Source organism: Brachypodium distachyon, chromosome 4, assembly GCF_000005505.3.
Source record: "Brachypodium distachyon strain Bd21 chromosome 4, Brachypodium_distachyon_v3.0, whole genome shotgun sequence".
In the NCBI taxonomy this organism is placed as follows: domain Eukaryota; kingdom Viridiplantae; phylum Streptophyta; class Magnoliopsida; order Poales; family Poaceae; genus Brachypodium; species Brachypodium distachyon.
The window spans coordinates 26339948-26366249 of NC_016134.3; the positions used below are offsets into that span (position 1 = coordinate 26339948).

Here is a 26302-nt window from a genome sequence, read left to right on the forward strand (position 1 = left end):
GTGGCAGCGACGTTTAATTCGATTTAAAACCAAAATAATAAATTTGTTGGGAAAATTTAAAATGTACTCTGATGTTCCAATCCCTGAAATCAGGACCCTAAATTTGAGAATCACGTGTGATCTACGAATCAAAGCATGTTTGGTGGAAACGGAGTTGCTGATGCAGTGCATAAAACTCAGAATTTGTTAACTAAGAAGTTCCAACCCACTGCTTTATGTCACACGGGTAGCAGGTAGTGCGTTGTAGAGGAATAGCGGTGTGCACACACAGGACATGTAGAAGATGAGTGTGAGATCGTGCAGTGTATGGGGCTTTAAAAATCGAGACAAATCCAAGTCATTTATTTCTGGGCAGAGGGAGTATCACAAATTGGCTTTGTATGTCCATAAATAAAAGAAACGTTAATTAAAACATACTTCTTCCGTCCCATAATTCTTGTCGTTGTTTCAGTATAAATTTGATCTAAAACAACGACAAGAATTATGCGACGGAGGGAGTACCTAGCTATTAAAATGTTTGTTCCACTACAAAATTAACCTTCTGGTTGGACACATGCATTACTTTTGGAAGTATTCATATATATATAGACAACAGACCAATAAAAGGCCATGAGTTCATCGTTGATCAATCGATCTCCTTCGGACCTCGACTCTAACACTAATACAAAACGGTCTATATGTAACGGCACATCAATAACGGGTTTGGCACGACCGTTACTGATGAACAACATCAGTGTCGGTCGCGGCCGCGACCGTTACTGATGAACAGAGCAGGGTCTGCCCGTCCTCGCCCAGTCATACATCAATGGCGGTCGCGCGAGACGACCGTCACTGATGAACCATCATACCTCGCGAGAAACATCAGTGGCGGTCGATTAAGAGACGATCGTCACTGATGAACCACGCATCAGTAACGGTCGCGCTAACACGACCGATACTGATGCACCCCCTATTATCGGTAACGGTGGCCCAAGTCCCGACCGCCAGATTGTCACGTTTTAAGTACGCGGGGTCGCGTTGCGCGTCGTAACAGACCATTCTTCCCCAGCGACGGCGAAGCGTTGTCGGAAGGCGTCATGGCCGCCGGCGAGCCCACCAGGTAGCGCCTCCTCCCTCTCCCTTCCTCCTCTCTCTCCCCGCGCAGGCGGCCGCCATCTCCATGGCCGGCGAGCTCCATTTTTCCTTGTTCCCTCCCTTACCCGAGCCCTCTGTTCTTTCCCCAAATCGCAGCAGCCGCCTAGGGTTCCTGGTGCCGCCGCCTAGGGCTTCTGCCAGCCGCACGCCGTCGCTGCTGTCCCTGCTACCTGCACGCTTCCCGCGGGAGACCCGCCTTCCTCCCTCACCTTCCCGCTGTTCTGTTCGTCAGGCGCGCACACGACGCAGGTGCGTCCTGGGCTGTTGTTTCTTTCGATTTCTTGTTGTTCTCGTAAATCCTAGTTACATTAGGCAAAGTTGTTGGTTGCGCTAGTGTAGCTGGTAGTTTCTTTCAACGTTGTGGATGAATCTGATCCAAACACAAGGTAGTTTCTCTGTACAAAGGAAAGAATCAGCGAATAATTCTTTTGATCTGTCGTGGGCTACTACTGTCATGGTTCAGGGTTTCAATCTGTAGAACTCAGATGCAGCAGCAACTCTGATTTAAAACTGGGTTGAAACGGCCGGGAATTTGGAGATGCCACTGAAATAAAAGTTGTAGAGTTTCTTAATAGCTTTCCAACGCTATATTGTTTGCTCAATTCCAGTAAGTAAAGAGGAAGTTATAAGCAAAACAGTGCTACTGTAGTAGGGTCATTAGCTGTTGCAGATTTCCTTTTTCCCATAAATACGTATGGTTTGAGGCAGAACTAAATTTTGGTCTCCACATGAAAATTGTACATAAATCCCTGCTGACCATCGTAGTGTGCTTTCTTGCATGATTTGGTGAAGGGAGTCAAGAGTTATAACCTAAACACAGATCTGCCCAGAACATGTTTGAGAGGGTATAGTGAACAGGGGATGTTAGGATTTCGTTTTCTCGTTGGGGGCTATAGTATTACTTGTATGTCTACCTCTTGATTATCCTTGCACTAGTCCTAAGAGATAATTATACAGGTCTTGGATGTTTGAGATTAAAGGCAACTGTGTGGATTGTTCATGATATCTAAGGCAAGTACATGATGACCCCTTTTTATATGGTTGCCCATTGTGTGTCAAGTTTCTGCTAATATATTTGATATGAGGCAATTGTATGAAGATCCTTTTTCCGATGTGGGGTTGTTTGTGTTCCATGATGATTCCTTCCTTATGCGTGCTTGTATGTGTTTTCAGATTGCTTGGTTGTTTTTTCATTCCTCGGTTTTCAGAGTTTGTTCATTATCCATGCGATTCAATTCATTCATTTCAGAAGAAGGATTGCAGATGGTTAGTCCCCGCCACTGTTGCAGGGTGGTCAGTCCACGCCATCCCTGTTGTCACATGATGATTAGTCCCCGTCACATGTGGTTAAGTCCAGATTGTTCATTCAGATTATTCATTGCATTCATCTTCAATTCCATTTCGCTGAAGTTGTTCCTTTCCAATGAAGATGTGATGATGATTAATATTCAATGCTCTTTTCGGGTTCCATATTGTACTTGCTGAGTTTCATACTCATTCTTGCATTCTTGTTGTTTTATTTGGTTTTTCAAGTACAATGAATAAAGGCATGTATGGGAGGGAGTAGCACGACTTCTTATGACACCACACATTACACCCCAAAAAAGTAGTTCTCGCAATATCATAACGCTTAGTAAGTGTCATAACCTGTATAGAGAACTTCTTCGTAATTATTTAGTGTGAGCTTTTGGATACCCGAGTTATACCTATGGTGCTGGACTTTGTTCGAGTATTATTCTTAATTGCTTGTCTTGGATGTTCACATAAACAAAGGAGACATTGCCAAAATTTACGGTTTTACCTATAGTTAGTTTCATTTGGGTCAGAGTGGATAGGGTCGATATCCAGGGTGTTACATGTACGCCAAGGAAAGAATCAATGCTCGATGGATAACCGAATGGACGGTCTTTTTTGGAGTCGCGAAAGGTGATATGGAACGAAAAGGACTTGTGATGATGCGTTGTCCATGTCGCAAATGTGTAGCACATACATGATGAAGCCTTAAGATGTTCAGATGCATGTGCTGGCATCGGGTTTTATGGAAGGTTATTCTCGCTGTACTTGGCACGGGGAGGATGCGGTTGATGTTGGTAGCAGTAGCGAAGATGATGATGTCCTGCCGTATGATCTGGCGAATGATTTCGATGAAGAAACAAGGGTCGATTAGGAGGCTAATGTGGAAGGTGAAGGAGATCCACGTGGCAGAATTCCGAAATGCTAGATGACCCATACCTACGGGACCAGCTGGAGGACCCCAAAGATGAGGCAGAGTCTGCTCAGTTCAAAAAATTGTTGCAGGACACAAACACACCCTTGTATGATGGAGCTGGTGAAGAAAACAACGTGTTCGAAGTAACGCTCGGACTTTTGAGGCTGAAGGCAGCATCATGTTGGTCAGACAAGGGCTTCACGGACTTGTTGAGTTACCTTGCTTCGGTTTTTCCACAGCCAAACAAGTTGCCCAAGAGCACATATGAGGCGAAGAAGATTACATTCCCGCTTGGATTAGATTGCGTGAAACATCATTCATGTCCAAACGACTGCATGGTATACATTGGAGATTACGAGAACCATGAGAGCTGCCACATATGCGGTGCATCGAGATACAAGAAAAACGCCGGAGGTGGCGAAGACGATGGGGAAGAAGTGATGAAGAGCAGGCCAGTAAAGACTGTCTGTTATCTTACGGCAGGTGGCCGAGTTGAGCGTTGGATGCAGAACGTTAAGGACGCGAGCTATCTCGTCTATCACGATCCGGCGCAGGCAGCATTCGATCCTGACGGGTCAACTACTCCGTGACCGTTACTGATGTATAGGTGCTCATCAGTAACGGTCAGTCGCTCTGTCGCCCGTTACTGATGTATAGATGCTCATCAATAACGGTCGCGTGGTAAGGCAACCGCTACTGATGTGCTTCGGCATATAAAAGGAAGGGCCGAAACCCTAGCCCGTTATTCTTCTCGCCTGCCCGTCGCTTTCCTATCAGACCAGCAGTGGGCACTCTCCTCCCTCGGGCGAAGCCCTGCCGGATCTCCGCGTCGCCGCTGCCGTCCTTCTCCTCCGCGCCGTCAACCTCCTCCGCTGCCCTGAGCCCGATGCCGCCGCGCCGCGACGCCCCCGAGCCCGACGCCCTCCGGCCGCCGCCAAGCCTGACGCCCCCGCGTTGTCTTCCTCCTCTGCCCCAAGCCCGCGCCTCGTCGTCCTCGCCCCGAGCGCCGCCAATGCGCCCGGAGCCCGCCACCGCCGAGCCCGACGCCCCCGCCTCGACCCCGTGCCACCGAGCCCGACGCCTCCGCGCCGTCTTCCTCCTTCGCCGTCGATGAACCCTAGGTTTGCATCTCTCTCTCTCTCTCTCTCTCTCTCTCTCGCTCGCTCGCTCTCTCCCTATCTCTGTGTCTCTCTAGCCCGCCGACGACGAACCCTAGCCATTAGATTTGATTTCCCCATCAAATTAGCTTGCTCTGTACAAAATTAGCTTGCTGATTCCCCCATCTCTAGTCATTGATGTGCTCCTGTGACCTAATCCTTGTATGATGTGCTCCTATGCTCCTTGCTTATTTCAATTAGCTTGCTGATCCCCATCTCTAGCTTGCCGATTTCCCCATCTCTAGTTACTGATGTGCTCCTGTGCTCCTGTCACCTTAACATGCTGTTTACTGCTGCAATATACATGTTTGCGTGATGCAGTTAATAAATTTAGCTCTACATAATTTTAGAAAGAGCATGATTTATATATGTTTATGATTTTAGCTATATATGTAGCTCTACATAATTTATATGCTGCAATATACATGTTTGCGTGATGCAGTTCATAAATTTAGCTAGGGAGTGCAGGGAAAGAGGGGAAGAAGAAGGTCTGGCGCAAGTAGAACCGAATTCTCGAGGCGGCAGGCAGGGTGCTTCCAGTGCATAACATGCTGGAGGACCAACGTGCTAGAGAATATGCACGTCAGCACATGACACCAGAGGAATGGGCGGGCATTGAGCCAATGCAGCCGCCTGTTAAAATTTTTACGGTAAGGGTTCACGTGCATTAATTTGTTTTCGGCGTTAACTATGACACTCATGATCCATATAGACTCACGTCCTGTCTTATATGATAACAGGAAAATGCACACAAATGTGAGGAGAGCAACAGGTCAGAAACATACGCCGACTCCGTGCAGAGCAAGAGGTGGGAGTCGGCTGTGACCGCCGGCTTGCAAAAGGCGGAGCACACGGGCTGTGTTCTAGGGGAAGACGAAGGGGACTGCTGGGATGATTATTTCCCACCTGCTCCGAAGCGAAGCAGGGTCCAGAAAAAGCTCCATGCTTCTGCTGAAATAATAGAACAAGCTAAGGCGGATACACGAGAGCAGGCATCTATGGTGTGTCAATAGGTGTTAAGAGAATATGCAGTGCAAGCCGTCCATCATTTGGTGTCGGCATTGGCCAAAGACGACCCCACCCTTGACGCCATACTCGGGGGAGGAGTGGAAGGTTTGAGGAATCTCCTTCCTCCTCTTCCTCCTCTTCCCCCGCGAAAGAGCACCCTGCTGAAGAGCAGCGCCGCCTCCGACACACGTATGGAAGACGATGACACATACACCCCCGGTTACAGCCCAGCTGCTAGCATGGACAACCCCCCCGCTAGCCAACCGGACCCAAGCGAGGGCATCCGGGATAACGATCCGGGTCCGAGCGACAACATCCTTGTAAGCATACTTTTCAAACTCTTTTTCACTCCTTACCTTCATGAATAAAGATCTTACACAAGTATGCCTTCTTCTTGTTACGCGCAGGCACCGGTGAAGTGTCGTATCCACGTAGACAAGCCTTGAAAGCCTGTAGGCGCCATTGGCCGCCTGATGCCCAGACAATCACTGCCACTGGTGCACGGCATTCTTATGAATGACACACAAGTGAGTGTGATGGTGGACTCCATCATCGACGACCATCATGATTATGTTATCCCGCTACCTCCGGAGGAAGGCGTGGATATCCTAGGCGGTTGTCCAAACTACCGCATTATGTGGCCTAGGAGCTTGGTATCTCTCTACAACCAGCGCTGGCCCTCTATGACTCCATCTCCCTCCGCCCACAAAGGTACTTCTCAATCGCCGCTCGGCCTTTCCCCTAGGATACTTCCTCCTGTCGATGCCGGCGGAGATGAAGAGCGGCCAATGTCGATGCCTCCACAGCTCAAAGATAGCCAGACCACACGGACGGCACAGGCTGGAAGCGTCCCTCCTACCTTCTCGCTCTTGGGTGCCGCTGAGTCCATGGGTGGCCGCAAGATCGATGACAAGTATAAGGCAGAGGAGCAAAAGGCATGGAACAATAAGAGGGGCATAAAAAGAGGGGGCGCGGCGGCAAGACCTTCAAGGACTCCTCCAATGTCAATCAAGATGAGATGCACTATGTGCCTGACATAACTGGATTCTGGAAAGACAATAGGCCTGACATTCTCATGAAGAACCCCCGTCAAGGCCAGAGATTCGAAGACGGATCCTATTTCGTGGCTAGGCAGTTTGATCGGGTGCTTATTTACTATCCTGGAAGACCGATGGTCACCAAAAATTCCCTGCGTGCCGTGTCCAAAGAGATGCTGTGGAGTTCAGGAAATTGGGAACATTCAGGAACGTCCTATCACCTTTGGTGTGGAGTTCAACGAACTGTTCCACCTCTTCAACCGCCAAAAGCTTGATATCAACCTCTTAAGGCTGTGGTCTGCCTACCAAATAAGGAAAATGCGGCGAATGGAGGTCAAAAAAGTAGCCATTCTAGACCCCGCGGTGTTCAACTACGGTGACATCGGACTTGAACCAGAAAGGATCCCTCAAAAACTCTGGCATCTAAATACTTGGTGGCATGTCTGGAGAAATACGCGGACCACAACTTTATCCTCTTCTTCCTTAATTTGGAGTAAGTTGAATTTTATATATGGAATCGTTTGTTTTTTCTAATTCAGTCTTTCTTATACACCCTTAGATACTAAAGTTTGTTTTTTTTGAAAACAGAGACCATTGGATGACACTGCTCATTTGTTTGTCTTGGTCCGTGGTGTACTACTTCGATTCACTCATTAACACTGCCTGGAAAGTGACGACCAAGGGAAAACTAGCTGGTAAAGGCTATAAAGACGAGCTTCACCACAACCACAGGTTCCCTTGCCAGCAACAGCCGGCCGGCAGTGTGTGCTGTGGCTACTACTGCTGTCACATCCTTATGGAGAATGCCATCATGTTTAAACCTGAGTGGAAGGGGTCAATCGTGGCTGTGGAAGAGTAATGGCGGCCCCGAATGACAATGGCACACCAATCTAAATGGGTCGTGTATAACATTCAAAGGGAGTTCGCCCATGTCATCAACAATGAGGTCATCAAGCCTAGTGGGTACTTCTACGAACGCATGGAACAAGTGATTAGGGTTCACCCACAACAATAGCTTCAAATTTGAAATGAGATACATTTGTATTCTTTATATGGTTCTATGAAATTTTGACATTTTGTAATCAATGTCGTGAAGTGAGATACATTTGTATTCTTTAGATGCTTTAAATGATGTGGCTTTATATACATTTGTATGCTTTAAATGATGTGGCTTTGTATTTTTCAGTGCTGTGCTGTAATGTGCTGTGCTGTGTATTCAAATATATATTTTTCTGTGTATTTTCTGTGATTTTAATTATTTTTTTAATTACTGAAAATGTATCAGTGTCGGTCGCTCGCCCGACACTGATGTGGCAAAGCGACCGTTTTTGATGATGGTACATCAGTAACGGTCGGGTCGGGCCGCTTGTCATTGATGATATGTACACTCCGACCGTTACTGATGATACTCATCATCAGTAACACGAAGTTAGTAACGGCGGCCCCGACCGTTACTAATGTTGTTTTTAACTGTTACTGATAAACCTTTCTGTAGTAGTGTCACCATTCTTCATTATCTATTTTTTGTGATGCTCATTATTTGGTCTTGTACGGACAAAACCAAACAGGTTTTGTGAAAAAATAAAACTCATTGTGTTACAATAGCAGATGTAGAAGTACCAACTAAATCTTGAGTTTTATACACCACGTCAACGATCCCATCCCTTTCAAAGGGGATTAACTAGAGCAGGTACTCATATTGGAGTTTGTTATAAGCTCAGGACTTAAATGGACTTTAGTCATTTTAATTCCCTCCGGGTCCTCTAGGCCTCTGGCCTTGCCAAGTAACCGAACTTCTCCTTCGACATAGGCACTCATGCAAACAGAGGGAGATTCTCACGAAGAGAACGCGAGCCGCTGGCGCTCGTCGGGGTCGGAGAAAACAGAGGAGGAGGCGACAAACCCTAACCGGCTAACTCGCGAGCCCAACGGCGCCTGCTCTAGCTGCTTCGGCCGCTGTGTCAGCAGAGTTCATCTTAAATTATTTTTCTAGCATCATCTGCATGGAACGAAAATCGATGATCCTCCTATTTATCGTGAGCTACTAGAAATTACCGGTGAGACAAGACGGAGTTGGGGTTTGGCTTGGTCGATCGATGATCCTCCTATTTAACTCCCCTGTAATAACGAATGATGAAAGTTCACTACTCGATGATGCATTTATTTTTCTAGATTCGGGACAAACTCGCTGATGAGTGACATATATATACTCAGATCACAGACCAACAAGCACACCGCCCACATTCCAGTCAAGCTTTTTTTTTCTTTTTTGAAAAACACGGTACAAACGCAGACGATCACAACACGCGCGCACACTCAGCCTTTCACCAATAAGCAGACCACCCACATTTTAGTCAAGTTCTAGAGGAGAAATCGACACACATATCGTTGACCATACAAGAAGCCATATTAATCGTGCGCCTACACCTGCACGTACACGTCGATTTGTAGCACGGCGTTGTTGGAGGAGAGGTTGAAGGAGTGCGTCCGTAGAAGCCCGTAACCCCTCGCGCCCCGGAACACGCCGGTGCCGCCGACGACAGGCAGCTCCCTCACGGCATCAAGGATGGCATCCCTGGCGAGCACGGCCACAGAGCTGCCGTTGTACTGCTTCCCGGCGGCTGCCGTGAACACCATGTTGGCACTGAGCAGCAGCGATGGGTCCGTTTGGGATGCGAACATGTAGTACCCCTGCGCCCTCCCGACGAGGCGGGAATCCGCTTCGGGGCCCTCCGTCAGCGAGTCGTCGATGACATAGGTGTCTCCGAAGCGGTTGATCGGGTCGTTGGGCAGCAAGGTCACGCCCTTGACCGTCGGCACCGCCGTCGCTACCGGGTATAACGGCGGCAAGGCTGTCACGATGTCATGCATGTAGAACCGGAGGTGCGTCGTCGTCGCGGCCACGCCGGCGAGCTCAAGAGACACCAATAACAATGATGCGGCTGATAGGATCAGGATCAGCTTGTTGGCCATGGCTTGCACGTAAGGTAAGCTGAACTCTGCCTGCCTATGGGGATCGATGTGTGTGGTCTGGTTGAGAAGAGGAGGTTTGCAGAGATTTTCGAGTGAGCGCTACTGTATGATCACGGTGGATTTAAGGAGAGATCGAATGGATCGATCAAGAGGTTTTTGCAGCAGTTGGTGGGGGCAGGAGAGAGAGAAAAAGTGCCCTTTCCTATCGTGTCATCGTGACGACCTGACCTTGACAGGACAGTTTGTCACCATCGTTGTCAAATAAAAAAAACGTGTTGTCAGCAACAAGATGTCACCTAGTACTGGTCAACGCATAGGGGTAATGCTTGTGCATGTGCGTCAGGATGGCAACCACGGAAATAAGTTTTGCGACGACGAGCTAGCGGATTCTTAAAAAAAATAAAAAAATCTCACGAGCGCCAGCACCAGCACCAGCCTCACCATTGTTGCCATCATACCAAACGTGTTGTAAGCGACAAGGTGTTGCCTAGCAGCCTAGTACTGGTCAACGGCAAGGCATAAGCGTAATGCCTAGTACTGGTTGGATATCACGTCGTACAGTCGTCGGACACTTCGTCCGTCGTACGCGAAGTAGTTTGCCTGCGGATATTCGTCGGAGAGATGCTGGCAACCACAGGAGGTCGGCCTTTTCTTAGCAGGTGGAAAAGTGAGGAATGAAAACAAAAACACGAACCTTCTCTTCGTTTTTTTCGATGATCTTTTTCTAAGAGGGATAAGGCAAAAAAACAAACAAATTTATCATTTTACTAGATTTCATATTTTCTTAACATTTATTTAACTAGGGGAGTGGCCCGCGCATGTGCGCGGGCAGTATTTTTCAACATTTTTTATCAGTATCCTATTCCCCCAATCAAAACTATTTTGAAGCTAACAAAGAGCAAGTGAAGTGTTTTCTATATTGAATTAGGTAAATTTGCATGACTCACAAGGAGTTGACTTTTGATCTTTGCTATGAAAAACAAACACACATTTCTGAAAGATTGCACATCCGGAAATATGGCACTGAAAATAAGAATTCAAAACAATTCAGTGTATGCACATTATGACGAAGACACACAAAGAAGGCAATTTGTTTACACCAAGAGAGACCATATTAGCTAGAATAGATAAATTTATCACATCACACTAATTCATTGATATACATACAAGAAGATGCTATAACAATTTGACTCTGAAAGGTACATTTCCGCAACAAATGAGTGCAAGAGCAAAACAAAAATGCAGTGACTTCTAAATGGCATAATAAATACTTCACGACAGAATAAAATCATTTTGTTGTTCGATGCAAAAGAAACATAGATTTACACACATGGTGCCATAGTAACATTTATTGTCTCTCCTCTACACCTGCTCAAGAAAATTGTGAATATTATGTTCATGGTGATAGTATATGTCAAATTGCAAAGTTGGTTCCAAAATATGATCAAATGTGTCTTTTCCAAAAAAAAAGTTAAAGCCTGTATACTGAATATATGCTATTAAGAAATGTAAAATTTGTACAAAGAAAAATATTGTATCTCTACACGTGAAGTGCTTTCAACTGCAGATGTTATAGGATATCCAGTTGCATCATGTTGCGGAGAAACTCTATTTAGCATTTTTATACGACCTGGATTATTCAAAAACAATACGTATTGTATCATGCCAGAAACAAAATGACAAATAATTCATCGAAAAATTAGAGGAGGGATACATCACATTAAACAGAGCAAATGCTGCAATATTCTTTATGAAAGGTGAAAAATTCCTTTGGTACATTATGGAAATATTATATCTGAGAGTTTGCTCCTGATATTTACCGTAGAAAGCTTGTGTCTGTTAGTTTTTCTTCAAGCAATAGGAACTTGTTGTAATATCAAAGTCTTCACTATTGCTAGCATGCAATTGAACATGTCCTTTTCATGGACAATTACACAAATCAAGCATTCAAACACAATGTCCAAGACCTACAAACTGAAGCGATACATGGCACTATCGATGGCATCACTATAAATTTGTGTCAACTTCATAAAAACTTATTAGCTGTGTCATGTGTTGTCTAATCTTCCAAAGCAAGCATTTAAAAAATCTGCAGAACTAACACTAAGACTGATGGAATTTTGGAGTAGATACCACCGTGTTCAAAATTTACTATATCAGCAAAGCTAATTAAATATAAAAAATAATAACGTAATCTTCAAGGATTGTACATATCTATAGGTATATTTGTGTAATTTTGCACACAAAACAAAGAGTGATCTATTAGACTCATCTTGTTTTTTCTCCCTAACTCATGTTTAGTTCTATTATTTCGACAAGATTCAAATAATATTTTGCACATGATGTCCAGATCTCTTATGCAGGTTGGGGACTTACTGGTCTAATGGGAGCTTCAGAATCCTTTGCTCAAGTCATTAAGTACGATATTGAACGCCTGAAATGTCAATTGATATATTATGTGCCAAACTTAAATCATGAAATTAATATTTTACCGAGTCTTACATACATGCACATAACATGAGGAATAATGTGGGATGCCTCATTAGAGCGAACGCTTACCTCAAAAACTCCTTTCTTGCGTTGTATAATGCCGTAGCAGAGCACAATAGTCAATAATCAAGAGGAAGCGTGACAACACAATATTGATAAATTCTTAAGCTCTGAAGGCAATCGTATCAGAAAGCGATGACTCTACGAGTTGCCTCATATTCTAGAGCCCATACATACTATACATATATTAGTACCTGGCCGAGACTATATGGGAGGTTGATGAGGGTGAGCATCTCAAGGTTCTCGAAGGCAGCAGCGAGGAGAGGAGAATGCCTGAGCCATGTCGGACAGGACATGGAAAAAGGGTAATCGAATTATCTGCCATTGGCGTAAGAATAGTTGGGATGAAAGAGTGTTATATCAACCTTTTAAGGTTGTTATATTAATTAATCAGAAGGGCATTCTATATGTATGTCCTTAGTACTCCATAAGAATCTCAGGTCAGAATATAATGAGAATGAAATTTGTTTTCAATCTGCTAGACAGCCCACTTTGTCCAGAATAACCACTAATAGATATATAAGACCAATAACTCAAAAATCACAAGAAAGTAAGAAGATACCTGGATCATGGATACGGACCGATTGACAGTATAGTAGCGGCCGCTGGCGACCTTGAGATGGCATTTGAAAGTGTGTAGTTGAGCAGCCACAACATATGCAGATTAATGCCACAAACCAATCCGGCTGGGCCTTTCCCAAGTGCATGTACATGTTGCTGCATGACCCCGAGGGGTTAGGAGGAGACAGCGAAGGCCGCCGGTACCTGCACATGAAGCGCGCGTATTCGGCGGGTCTGAGTCTCTGAGACGGTGGGACGGAACGGCAGATAAAAAGACATATAGGGTTTGCGGCTGAGTTGAGGCGCCGACCGCCGGCAGATGCGCGCATCCAGGGCGCACTTAGAGATCGACAGAGAGAGAGTCACAGCGACGGCGCACGTAGAGAGAGAGAGAGATAGAGAGAGTCACAACGGCGCTGGTTGTCTGAGATCCGACAAAAGCACAAAAGAACTCTTTTTGTGCTTCATATTTAACTTGTAAAATTCATAGTCTAAGAGTTTGTCATGTTCTTGCAGTTCTTCTGAACCGACTTTTCCTTAATTATGTAAATATCTACCTGATTACTGGGTAATGGGTATAGTTATAGTATGTTGACAAACATTTTCTAACTTTTCCCTAGCCATTGAAACAAAATGTTGACAAAACATTTGAAAATTCCATCTCATCTCATTCTCATTCATGAGTCGACCTCGAAGGCGACTCTGAATGATTTCAAATATGTACATCCCAATATAAACATTTTATAGAATAAGTTATACAGATTCAAATATTAACAGCGATGGCATACCTGATGACATACCTACCTGATGCTGCAGACTGGAACCAAACTATGGTATTGAACATTTGAATGCTTATACTTCCTCTGTCCAACAAAGGATGCGTCAACTTTGTCTAAATTTGAATGCATCTATACACTAAGTCATGTCTAGATACATCCAAATTTTGACAAACTTGAGACATCTTTTGTTGGACGGAGGGAGTAGTTAATTTTTACCTATATCCATCGCACCTTAAAACCCCATTAAGAATCTCTGGGTCAGCATTGCTTTTAGAAGCTTTATAGCATGTTCTTTTTCTTCATATGCATTCATCTTGTACCCTCCTTGACTGCTTGTCTTTCCCTTCTCTGATTGCAGCAAACATGAAGAGAAGTGCCAAGAAACATAGAGTTGCCACCCAACATTTGTTGTCAGCAACCTCCTCTTTAAATATGCATTTTCAGATGTACACAGATGCTTACACTGCAAATATGACAAGCAGGCTTGAAGCCATCAGACATACATCGAGGCAACATAACAAAAAAACTGATTTTGCTCACATGAATCATGTATTGAACTGATTGGGCTCCCTACACCATGACATGCAGTTCTCTCACTTCCTTTTCTATCTGTGATTAAATTATTTATTCAAACTCAAATTGAACTCTAGATGTCAGGCAAGAAAATGGGGGCATACATTAATTATTGTTAAGTGTACTGTAGGAATTTGTAGCATAAACTGAATCCATGGCAGCTTCAAAACACAAGAACATGATGGACATGCTAACCTGAAGGCCAGTAATTAAGATCTGTCAGACAAAAACTTACCAAAGAAATAAATTTATTATGCAAGACACAACAGGTTAATAAAATAAATTCAATTTTCAACTAAATTAATCATGGATAAAAAAATAAAACAAACATATAGAGTGGTATGGTTTGGACGAATTTCATAGCACCCAAAATGATTTTGTACTTTATTAACTTCTATTTTATCCATATCCATGACATCTTGTGCACTGCAAATAGGCAGGATTTGGTGGTCCATATGAAGCACTACATTGTGTACATAGATCAAGAGGTTGATCTCAGCATATCTCTAGTATGCTAAATCCGAGGTAATTTCTCTCATAATTGCACAAACAGTGATGGAGCTCATACAACCGCATTATATGCAATATAATAGTTTAGGTCTCGAGATGTTGTACTGAAATATTTTCGTCTCCAAAACAATTACTCGGTGGTAGACACAAAAAGAAATACAATCATCAGACCGAAGCACACGTATAGAGCAACTTTAACAGTTACAAGGGTAAATATTTATCTATGTGAACATTATGTAAAAAGGCTACTTCGCAAAACTCCCTCCAGATTCTGTTAATAAAAGAAGAGAATATTATATGAATGGTTACCTATAAACGTATATATTTGATTAGCAAAGAAATTGAATTCTTGACTGCACTTAACTGAAACACACCAATATCATACTATGATTATCAAAGAATTGAATGGTTGACTGCTCTTAACTGAAACTCACCAATATCATTCTATGATTAATCAAAGAAATTGAATCCTCAACTTCTCTTAACTGAAACTCACAAATATCATACTTCCACATAGGCGTGGGAGCTGAAACCAGAACAAATCCACTTGGTTGAGCGAAATGTTAAAACAAAGAACACTTACACTGATTAATTGCAGGGTCAAAATATATGATCATCCTACACCACCAACAGACATGGGAGTACAGATTCCGCTCCACGTGAAATCGATATGATGACAGATCGAGCCCATAGATATGGAACTACAATTCCCATAGCTAAATCTGAAGAAGAAAGAACTTAGTTGAGCGATCGTTAGCCAAGCTCTATATATCTCCATAGATAAATATGAAGAAGAAGAAAGAACTACAATTCCTTCACTGAAGAACCAATGAAAATTCCTAACTGACGCCACAATGATGATTTTCCTGCACTCAGTTCTATCTTTTGGGTTGATATAAGAAAAAACTTGCTATTGCTCCTTGGTCATATGTAACAGCCACAGCCCACAACTGTATTGAAGCAAACTTCTATTGCTCCTGTACTATCTTTTGGGATTGGTCGAATGTAATTGGCTTCTATATGACTGATTCTTAATTGCAAAAATGTAAGCAAAATGCAGTATTCAGAAACATAGGGCAGGATATATGGTATTTAATATTCACTTGCAGCTTGGAACAAAATAAAGATTTATACAGTATTATGCCCGGCTACCTGAGTAATGCCTGAAAATTTCAATACAAAAAAATAAGCATCTCCATGTTACTCCTGTTTCTTCCAATCAAGGATCCTGCCCTCCCTGGCTAGACCAATCGACTGTAAAATTATCTAATTTGAAGTCTCTGACCACTGTATGTTCAAAGCTTTATCAATCAAACCGTTTTGGGACCAATACCACACGTCCACACATTACCGTCAGGAACTGGAGCGTGCTGACTTGCTGAGAGAAGGAGGGAGGGGGAAAAAGAAAGACCGGGTGTACTTGTGGCCGGAGCAGAGGTGGCGACGATTGGGGCTAGAGTGCCCCTGGGCGAGATTTTGATGGCGGCGTGAGGAGGCGGGGAGGCGGAGATGGCGTTGGACAGGGTTTCTCGGCGGCGGCGGGCACTGCAATGCTGCAGGCGTGCGGAGGTTTGGAGAGGATGGAGCCATGGAAGAGGTGCTACCGGAGAGTAGAGGAGAGGACCCAGCCTAGGTTTTACATAATGGCATGGTGCGTAACTTTAATGAAAGGGGCTATTAGTAAGATCCAGCGGCCATGATTTTCTCACGTAGCAAATCGACGGTCAGAAATTTTGCTTTTTTGTGGGATTTTCTAGAGGCTCTATCTATTTTCTGGTAGCTCCGTCATATACTTTTAGTATATAATAGATTAATGTTATTAATCTAAGCAATAATTTTAGGATATGGCTCTGAGAAATGACATATTGTACAATAGTTTGTTGTCTTTTTAAACGACGTGCAACACATAAAAGAAAACATCTTACCAACCATTGTACATGTACCACAAGTGCCAGCATCAGCACCGGCATGGCGGCTCTTGCTCTTTGCCCTAGCGGGCATCAGACTCCATGCCGACGACGCAATGTCGCCGGCACCACATCAAGCTACAGATGGGACATGATGCTGACAACGAATAACACAATGCTGGACTAATTTTGCAAAAACATTTGTAGTTTCCCCTGTTCAATCGACGGTCTACCTGACGGACACGTGTCCCTTTTTAGTCCTCTCACACCGTATTTGGACTAGAGTGTAGCACTACGATGTGTTAAAAGAGTCAAGTGTGTTTTTATGAGTTCTCTAAAGTGTTTATTTGCTGCGAAGTTTATGAACTAATGGTGTATTTCACTCTTAGCAAGACACATTGCCATAAACTATGCGGTTAATTCGATAATTTAGTAGATCACAAAACCGAAATCACATGGTCCAGTCAACTTAGTTCCACCCGGGTCCTCTGCTCCAGCTGCGGAGTATTTGGAGTCCAACGGTGCCGCTCTAGCTGCTCCGGCGGCTGCGTCACCCGAGTTCATCTAAATTATTTTTCCAGCATCATCTAGGTGACACAAGACCGAGTTGGTATATACTTGGCTTGATAGTCCTATTTATCTCATCCCTGTAATAACAAATGATGTAAGCTCAGTACTGTGATGCTGCATTTATTTTTCTAAATTCATCAGAACAAACTCACTGGTTGACATAACCTCAGGTCCAACAAATCAGCCCAAGCCTTCTAGAGGAGGCATCGATACATATTAAAATGATCATAAGAGGCCTGCATACTAATCTTGCACGCAACGCCCTCATGCAAATGCGCACACATACAGCACAAATTAACGTACGTGCGGTGCATAGCGCTTTACACCTGCACGTACATGTCGATCTGGAGCACAGCATTGTTGGAGGAGGCGTTGAAGGAGTGCGTCCGCAGGAGCCCATAACCCGTCGCCCCACGGAACGCGCCGGTGCCACCGACGACCGGCAGCTCCCTGACGGTGTCGAGGATGGAGTCCCTAGCGAGCACGGCCACGGCGCTGCCGTTGTAGTTCTTCCCAGCGGCCGCTGTGAACACCATGTTGGCGCTGAGTAGCAGCGACGCTTCCGTCATTGACGCGAACATATAATACCCCTGCGCCCTTCCGACGAGGCGAGAGTCCCCTTCAGGACCCTCCGTCAGCGAGTCGTCGATGACGTATGTGTCCCCGAAGCGGTTGGTGGGGTCGTTGGGCAGTGGCGTCATGCCCTTGACTGCCCGCAGCGCCGTCGCTGCCGGGTACGATGGCGGCGAGGCCGTCACGATGTCGTGCATGTAGAACCGAAGGTGCGTCGTCGTGGCGGCCGCGGCGGCCAATACGAGCGCGAGAGAGACCAGCAAAATCATCAGCTTGTTGGCCATGGCACGGTTCTGCATATGGAGAGATGTGTGGTCTGGTCGAGAAGAGGGGGTTGTATGATCACACTGCAGTCGATTTAAGGTGAGAAAGGGTCGATCAAGAGGTTCTGCATCGGTTAGTTGGGGGGAGGAGAAAAGTGCTTTTTTTTTGTCGTGACAGCCTGACGGGACATGGATCGATGCACGGTCCCGCTTTGCTGTCGATGCAAAGCATGAGATGAGTGGGCAGGAATGATGTAGCGTCAATGCAACGTAACCATGAGTGCTTACCAGTGTCCTACACTCCTACCGTCCTACGGATCGATCTAGAGAGTGTTCGCATAGTATGTGTGGCTGTGCTGGGTGATACGATTGAGCAACTGAACATGTGTGTGCCAGGTCCAAATCGAGAGTTTGGTAAGGGTATACGTTCGATGTCGAAGGTCTCTGATGGATGGATCGAGACCGATGTGCGGTTGGAACACCCATGCATGACATCATGTTAGCATCATCACTTCATCAGCCGTTCATCAAAGTTTACATCCAAAACAAAAACTGCCATCAGACACGTACTTATTCCTATTTCCTGTTGCAAATCTCAGAATGAAAGAGACCCTCAAAATGGACCTACTGGACGATAAAACTTGATCGTGATGGATCTAGATCAGGATCCCATCAAAGTCTACACAAGAAAAGGATAGGTCATATTCAATCTTTTTTCTGGGAATCTCTAGGGGTGGATGCTCATTTGTCAATTTTGACCTGTCCGGACAATTGTGAATGGACAAAATAACTTGATACCCATTGAAAACCCCATATTTGTCTTCCCAATTATCCATTTCACCTCTTTTTTCATTTTTTTTAACTACTCTGCCCATTTCATCATCATTTTAATCTGACTTTAGCCTCTATCTACTGAAGCTAGCAAAGAGTTTTGGCATCCTGAAACAAAAAAAATGTACACTACTTATCTCTACTACTTATAAAGACATCAACATGTTCATTCCAACATCCACCACACCAAATGCACGCAGAGTACTAATAACTCCACAATCAGACTGACTAAACACAGATTAGTAGCTAACCGTGTGCGTTTAGTGATTACATGTTGGGACTGAAATTCCACCGGCAGAAGAATCTTTCGGCCAGCCGCTTGGTTCCCGAATCGTTTTTTTCTTCTATTTTTGTCCTCACCCCGTCAGCCCTGCGTCTCTCTAGCCGTAGAAGCCGCCTCCTCCTCCTTCCCTTCCCCTGCGGGCATCGCCGCCTGCGCAGGCTCGTAGACCAGCCGCCTCCTCCCACCGCCGCCTAACTGCCCCGCCGCAGCAACCTTCTCCAGTCGGCCTCAGCCCGCCTCGCCCTCGCGCGCTCGCCGCAGCGCCCGCCCCACCGTCTCAACTACCGCTGCTGCCGCCCCCGCCTCGCCTGCGCGCGCTCTGCCCTCAGCCCGCCTTGCCCCGCGCGCGCTCTGCCCTCCCTCTCAACTCCCGCTGCCGTCGCCCCCGCCCCGGCCATCTCCGTCGCCACCCGCCGCCGCCGCACAGGCCCTCCAGCGCGACCCGCCGTCTCCGTCACCACCCGCCGCAGCACAGGCCCTCCCGCGCGACCCGCCGTCTCTGTCGGCAGTCGGCCCCTTCGCCTCTGACCCCCGCGGCCGCTGCCCTTCCCGCGCCGCTACCCCTTGCCTCCATCACGCGCCCTGTCCTTCGCAGACCCGTCCTGCGCACCCCGCCATGGCCGCCCAGCCGCCATCCCGGCCCTGCATAGAGTCGCCGCCATCCCGGCCCTGCATAGAGTCGTCGCCGTCACAGACCCGCCCCACTGCTGCCCTTCACGCAGCTGCCCGCCTTCAAGGTTAGCAGTTCCCCACTGCCGCCGCGATCTCCTGCACGGCCGCCTCCCACCCCCGCGCCCCTCCTCTGCCCCGCCGCCTCCTCCCACCCCCCGCGCCCCTCCTCTGCCCACCACGCCCGCTCGCCAGCCGTCGCTCAGAGTCTTCCGGATCCTCAATTCCGTGACACCGTGAGTTCCCATTACGTGTCAGTCTATAATTTCAACGAATTTTCATGCTCTTTTGATTGCGCATATGTGCTAGACTGTCGATTTAAAAACATTGTTACACTGCAACGACGAGGATGCCTTTTCATGATATAAGCAACACCAATGTCACAGGTAAAGATACTTTGAGTATTTCATCTCCCAAAAACAACGGAACCACACGGAGACCATTCCATGATATAAGCAACACCAACCCCGAGGGTAGTACTCCATCCTTAGGTAACTACTATTAGCAGCCAGTTCGTAGTTTCAAAGTTTTTTGTTTTCGCCAGTGGATGCTAATGTTGTTCAGGTCTAAAATTGTGGCATTTATAAACACTGTGCAGACCCTAAAGAATTAAAGAGCCAGAAGAACAAAGAATATTATGCCCGAAATAGAGATGCTATACTGAGGAGGCGGCGTGAAGCCCTTGAGAAGAAACAAGCTTCAGCTTCTATGCTCAAGGACACGGAAATGTCACCACATACACCCATGTCCAAGGCCCAAGGTAATTATTATGTCACCTGCATTCTTATTATTTGAATTATGTTTGCCCTTGTTTTTGTGCTCTGCTTGAGCATTACAGTGCAGACCTGTTCCTACAGGTGAGTCTCATGGAGAGCACACCCCAGTTCAAGACATCGGCACCAACCACAACTCAGGTAGCTGACATTCAGCTCACTGGACTTGCTGAGATACTAATTGTATTATTTATGTAGACCCAAATGAATTAAAGAGGCAGAGGGAGAGGCAGCGATATTCAGAAAATAGAGACGACATCTTAAAGAAAAAGCGGCTAGCCTACAGTGATATGAATGTCCAACAATCTGACACAAGAACAACTCAGGTCCCATACCATGGTAACAACGGCATTCATCCTTTTTCTAGGAACATATATATGGGAATACTTAATTCAAACTTCGTGCTTTCAATATTGCCTTATTTCAAGCTTTTTCCATCTGGAATGTTTTTGTTTCCATCATTGAATACATCTGGATAGCTTTAGTGCTACAGCGGCATACAGCCTTATTCTTCAGTAGACAAAAATATGCAAATTTCATCTATATATATACTACTACTATATGCAGATCCTAAAGAGAGGAGAAGACAGAGGGACAGGGAGAGGTATGCACTAAATAGATATGAAATATTAAATCGACGTCATCAAGCGCATGAGAACAAAGAGAGCCCGGCTGCGCTCAACCATTCCGAAAACATTGTGACACATACACCAGCTATAGGACAATCAGTGCTCACCCAACTGCAACAAATTCGTGCTGAAGGTTGTGCAGTACCATCAATTGCTCATTACGCATTGTTCGCTTGCAAATAATTCTAATATGTCCTGGTGTCGTGGTTTCAAATTTGTTTCAGGCATGTCAAAGGTACCAAACTCATCTCAACCACATGATACAATCATGCACGACAAGGAGAATATAAATTGCCACGAGGAGGCCAGTTGGTTGCACAGGAATGACGCATACCAGATGCAAGAGATTTCGGGACGAAGGAGGGCTGTTCTTATGCCTTCTAGACAAAACCAGCAAAACAAGTGCACCATAATACGAGATAGTACACAAGGTAATACCTTAACGCCTTGGTACGAGGTCAATAACAACAACACTATATTAATATTCTTGTGATTTCAACACTTTGCAGGGCTTTTAACACAATTGATAGAGGTTCAAACACCTCAGCTGAACCAAGAAAGCAACAAGAGGCGAGGAATGGAAGAGTCCCCAGATTCGGGGCAACCAGACAATTATGAAAGAAATGATGAAACAGACGATGTATATGGAATATTTGAGCATGCTGGACACCCATCAGACTCATAAGGTACATAATTAATATAGTTTGAATAATCATTTGAGCCTGCTGAACAACCATCAGACTCAGAAGGTACATAAGCTCGTATTAATATAGTTTGAATTTCATTTATGAATGCTGACACAGAACCTAATGAGGGCAATGATTCAGACGATGATGACATTAAGGATGAAGAAACATTATTCAGGGAACGTATGTACATTAACATCTCAGTTTTTTATAGCACTATCATATACAACTAGGATAGTGCTCCTTAATTGTCCATTTTACTTACACTTGTAGATGTTGAGTATGAATCAGTCCGAGACGAACGTCAGGCTACTGGTGGAATACTGGAGCATGATAGTTATGATAGTGTCTACCGAGATCTACCCAGAGAACACCATGTCCTCAGAAAAGTCAGCGACTGCGGCCATTGTGAAGCAACAAGGTTTCAGTACGAGGGGCCTGCATTTTGTTGTAGAAAAGGAAAAATCCGTGTATTCATTCCAGATGTCCCTGAAGAGTTGGAGCGGTTATGGACCAGTCAGGACGACGACGATGCTAAGTATTTTCGAGAGAATATCCGGTATTTCAACTCCCACTTCTCATTCACAAGTCTTGAAGTTACACTTGACCGCCAAGTCAGCACTGCGGCAGGGACCGGCATATTTACATTCCGTGCACATGGCATGCTGTACCACAAAGTGGACGATTTGGTGCCTAGCGGAAATGGACCATGGCATTTGCAGCTTTACATTTATGATGGTGATCAAACGTTGTCTCACAGGATCCAGAGGTCACCTGATCTTAATGTAGACCTCATTCGGAAAATTCTGAGTATACTTGAGCACAACCCTTATGTGCATACTTTCAAGACCGTTGGGTCGTTCTCAAATCTAGATGAGTACAAGATTGAGCTGAACACAAATATAACCTTGGATCAGCGTCGGTACAATGCACCCACGACTTCTGAAGTGGCCGCGATTTGGGTTGAAGGGAACGACTCGACGAAAGTCTTTGATAGGAGTGTTGTCGTGCATGCAAAAGGAGGAGGACGTCCTCTATATATTAGAGCATACTATGGGTGCTATGATCCCTTGGCATACCCATTGTTTTTCCCGGGTGGGGAGACCGGTTGGAATCGTAAGATGCCATATTTTGAAGAAACTGATCACACTCTGGAACACTTGGTGGACAATTCTGATTTACCGACAGGTATTTACAAAGCGTCAGATTTAATTTCTGTTCGTTTGTCATGACAAATTTTTATTTTTTCAGCTATGGTTATTGCATTTTATATTATCAACATTATTTCAGATCCATTTGGTACATCTGTACCACATGAAGACCAAGCCACTAATTTACTCCAGCGACATGAAGATCATGCTACTGATTCTGCACGACAGAATGACCAGGCCACTGATTTACCTCATGAAGACCATACTGCTGACACTGTTTTACCAACAGGCATGATCATCATTGCTAATTCTAATAAAAAAATCAGTCTACCATCCAAACTGGTATATTTTTTAACAATTTGTTATATAGAGGACATGGACGGCGACGAAGATAAGGATCCCTGCGATGCAGAGGAGTCCAAGAAATTTGTTAGTGCAAGGGAGTACTACTGCTACAAGCTGCAAGTTCGTAAGAAGCTTTTTAATATCATTTTGTTCGGGGGGCGCCTTTTCCAACAATGGGCTGTGGACATGTACATAAAGATTGAGACTATGAGGCTAGACTGGTACTCTAAGCCTAGCAACCAAAAGATTATACGAGCTGACCTTTACCAGGTAATCGTCATATGACCAAATCAATATTATTATTTTTTATTTCGCCATTACGTCATATATTGAATCTTTACTGATTGGATATATGCGTTCATTCTATAGGGTCTGGTTGACACCATCGCAGCTGGCGAGGCACGCGGTGATCGCATTGGGAAGAGAATCGTGCTTCCACGCAGCTTTCCTGGTGGTGACCGAGACATGCAACGGAGGTTCCTTGATGCAATGGCCATAGTTCAGCGGTGGGGCAAACCGGACTATTTTATCACGATGACTTGCAACCCATACTGGGAGGAGATAACAACCGAACTATTACCCGGTCAACTGCCACAAGACCGTCCTGACCTGGTGGCCAGAGTTTATAGGGCTAAGCAACGACATTTGATGGACTTATTGACCAAGCAAAAACATTTTGGAGAAGTTGCGGCCTACGTTCATGTCACGGAGTTTCAGAAAAGAGGTCTCCCGCACGAGCACACACTTCTGATCATGAAAGCATGGAGCAAGTTAAAGACGCCAGATGACTACGATAAGGTCATATCGGCAGAGATACCAGACAAAGAGAAGTATCCTGTTCTTCATGATCTGGTGATCAGACGCATGTTGCACGGGCCTTGCGGTGAGTTGAGGAAAAGTTGTGCATGCATGATTGATGGACAGTGCCATTTTCACTGCCCTCGACAGTTTTGCCCCGCCACACAGCAAGGGAAGGACTCATATCCCATCTACAGAAGGAGGGACGATGGGCAGAGAGTTCGGATCAGAGGCACATATTTGGACAATAGATGGGTTGTCCCTTACAACCCGTCTCTTCTCATGCGATACAACTGCCACATTAACATCCACCAAAAAAATGTACACTACTTATATCTACTGAAGCTAGTAAAGAGTTTTGGCATCCTGAAACCAAAAAAATGTACACTACTTATACTAAAAATGGACAAAATATCCTGAAAGTAAAGCACTGGTTTTCCTATCCTTCTCTACAAGGGAGCCATGTACTTATTTCAGTTTGACGTGCTTCCGCTCCCAAAGAGATATCAGTGTTGAAGCCTCCGTGTGAAATATAACAGAACTATCATGTGCAGTTTTATTTTCTTTATTTTGTACAGTGCCTTAGTTATTCAATGTACTCTTCTTGTTTCAAAGTTAAATTATATATCACTGCTACAAAACGGTCTATATGTCACGGCACATCAGTAACGGGTCCGGCGTGACTGTTACTGATGAACAGAGCAGGGTCTGCCCGTCCCCACACAGCCATACATCAGTGGCCGTCGCGCGAGGCGACCGCCATTGATGTACCATCATACCTCGCGAGAGACATTAGTGACGGTCGGTTAAGAATCGACCGTTACTGATGAACCACGCATCATTAACGGTCGCCCTAACGCGACCACCACTGATGTGTGGTACAGATCAGTAACGGTTGCTCTCGGCGCGACCGTTACTGATGTGCGGTAAATCAGTAAAGGGCCGTGTTAAAGCGACCGTTACTAATGTATCCCCTATTATCAGCAGCGGTCGCCCGTGTCCCGACTGCCATTGATGAGAGTCGCGGTTTAAATACGCAGACCATAGCCGCAGTTGGTCGCGCTGCGCGTCGTAACGGACCAGTTGCGGCCCTTCTTCCCCGGCGACGGGAAAGCCATGCCCGATTCAGCCGCCGGCGAGCCCCACAGGTACCCCTCCTCCCTCTCCCTTCCTCCTCTCTCCCCCCCGTGCGTGCCAGCGGCCCCCATCCCCATGGCCGACGCGCGGCCGGCCATGGCCGGCGAGCTCCAATTTTGGAGCTCCAGCGGCCGACGAGCTCCGATCTTCGAGCCCGAAGCGTCCCTCTCCCTTGCAAGCTCTCTCTCCCTCCCGATCTATCTCGCCGGCCTCCAATTTCTATCCGAAGTTCCTCAATTTCAAATTTTTTTAGCTCCGTCCACCGGCCAAAATGGGGCCTCCTCGTCGTCGCCCAGAGCTTCCCTCTCCCTTGCGAGCTCTCTCTCCCTCCCGATCTTTTTCGCCGGCCTCCAATTTCTCTCCGAATGTCTCTAATTTCAAATTTTTAGTTAGCCCCGGTTAATTAACACCTTAATCACCTTGTCAATGATTATGCTAATTATTTTGCTTTGTGTTTTCTTGTGTATTGTGTTGTAGATCGAAGGACCGTTCGTGGATGTACACCAAGGAAAGAATCAATGCTCGGATAACCCGATGGACGGTCTTTTTAGGAGACACGAAAGGTGATATGGAACGAAAAGTACTTGTGATGATGCGTTGTCCACGTCGCAAATGTGCAAACACATGCATGATGAAGCCTGAAGATGTTCAGATGCACGTGCTAGCATCGGGTGTGTGGAAGGTTATTCTCGCTGGACTTGTCACGGGGAGGATGCGGTTGATGTCGGTAGCGGTAGCGAAGATGATGATGTCCTGCAGTATGATCTCGCAAATGATTCCAAGGAAGAAACAAGGGTCGATGAGGAGGCTAATGTGGAAGGTGAAGGAGCTCCACGTGGCAGGATTGCCGAAATGTTAGATGACCCGTACCTACGAGACCAACTGGAGGGACCCGAAGATGAGGCAGAGTCTGCTCAGTTCAAAAAATTGTTGGAGGATGCAAACACATCCTTGTATGATGGAGCTGGCGAAGAAAACAACGTGCTCGAAGTGACGCTCGAACTTTTGAGGCTGAAGGCAGCATCATGCTGGTCAGACAAGGGCTTCACAGACTTGTTGAGTTACCTTGTTCGGTTTTTCCACAGCCAAACAAGTTGCCCACGAGCACATACGAGGCGAAGAAGATTACATTCCCGCTTGGATTAGATTGCATGAAACATCATTCATGTCCAAACGACTGCATGGTATACATTGGA

The 26302-nt window shown here is 45.6% G+C and overlaps 3 protein-coding genes and 3 long non-coding RNA genes across 7 annotated transcripts; 3 read left to right on the forward strand and 3 right to left on the reverse strand.

The window, feature by feature from the left end:
- The first annotated feature begins 963 nt into the window (after nt 1-963).
- On the forward strand, nt 964-2718 carry LOC106866764. Its single transcript, XR_001407647.2, has 3 exons — nt 964-1099; nt 1231-1383; nt 2092-2718. It is a non-coding gene; the product is annotated as an uncharacterized LOC106866764 (long non-coding RNA).
- A 3650-nt stretch (nt 2719-6368) lies between these two features.
- LOC112268809 lies at nt 6369-7663 on the forward strand. Its single transcript, XR_002960293.1, has 2 exons — nt 6369-7038; nt 7134-7663. It is a non-coding gene; the product is annotated as an uncharacterized LOC112268809 (long non-coding RNA).
- A 1016-nt stretch (nt 7664-8679) lies between these two features.
- LOC100827406 (dirigent protein 21) lies at nt 8680-9669 on the reverse strand. The gene has a single exon (XM_003576118.4). It carries the CDS (start codon nt 9516-9518, stop codon nt 8967-8969), a length of 552 nt encoding a protein of 183 aa, XP_003576166.1. The 5' UTR covers nt 9519-9669; the 3' UTR covers nt 8680-8966.
- A 1009-nt stretch (nt 9670-10678) lies between these two features.
- On the reverse strand, nt 10679-16125 carry LOC104584597. 2 transcript variants are annotated; one of them, XR_002960292.1, is made up of 2 exons: nt 11895-16125; nt 10679-10886 (listed from the first exon to the last, which is right to left on the reverse strand). It is a non-coding gene; the product is annotated as an uncharacterized LOC104584597 (long non-coding RNA). The 2 variants fall into 2 exon arrangements; XR_002960291.1 differs by having other exon boundaries at nt 10679-11148.
- A 936-nt stretch (nt 16126-17061) lies between these two features.
- LOC100837616 (dirigent protein 21) lies at nt 17062-17931 on the reverse strand. Its single transcript, XM_003577659.4, has one exon. The coding sequence runs from the start codon at nt 17838-17840 to the stop codon at nt 17289-17291; it is 552 nt and encodes a 183-aa protein (XP_003577707.2). The 5' UTR covers nt 17841-17931; the 3' UTR covers nt 17062-17288.
- Nucleotides 17932-23183: 5252 nt separating this feature from the next.
- LOC112268667 lies at nt 23184-24389 on the forward strand. Its single transcript, XM_024454590.1, has 2 exons — nt 23184-23441; nt 23541-24389. The coding sequence occupies exons 1-2, from the start codon at nt 23202-23204 to the stop codon at nt 24387-24389; spliced, it is 1089 nt and encodes a 362-aa protein (XP_024310358.1). The 5' UTR covers nt 23184-23201.
- The last annotated feature ends 1913 nt before the right edge of the window (nt 24390-26302 follow it).

What these genes read in the sequence shown, in the direction of transcription:
- LOC100837616 (XM_003577659.4), bottom strand. Translation starts at nt 17,840, where the DNA reads ATGCAGAACCGTGCCATGGCCAACAAGCTGATGATTTTGCTGGTCTCT.
- LOC112268667 (XM_024454590.1), top strand. Translation starts at nt 23,202, where the DNA reads ATGGACGGCGACGAAGATAAGGATCCCTGCGATGCAGAGGAGTCCAAG. An exon ending in TACGAGCTGACCTTTACCAG is followed by an intron (nt 23,442 to 23,540) that starts GTAATCGTCATA and finishes TTCATTCTATAG; the next exon opens with GGTCTGGTTGACACCATCGC.
- LOC100827406 (XM_003576118.4), bottom strand. Translation starts at nt 9,518, where the DNA reads ATGGCCAACAAGCTGATCCTGATCCTATCAGCCGCATCATTGTTATTG.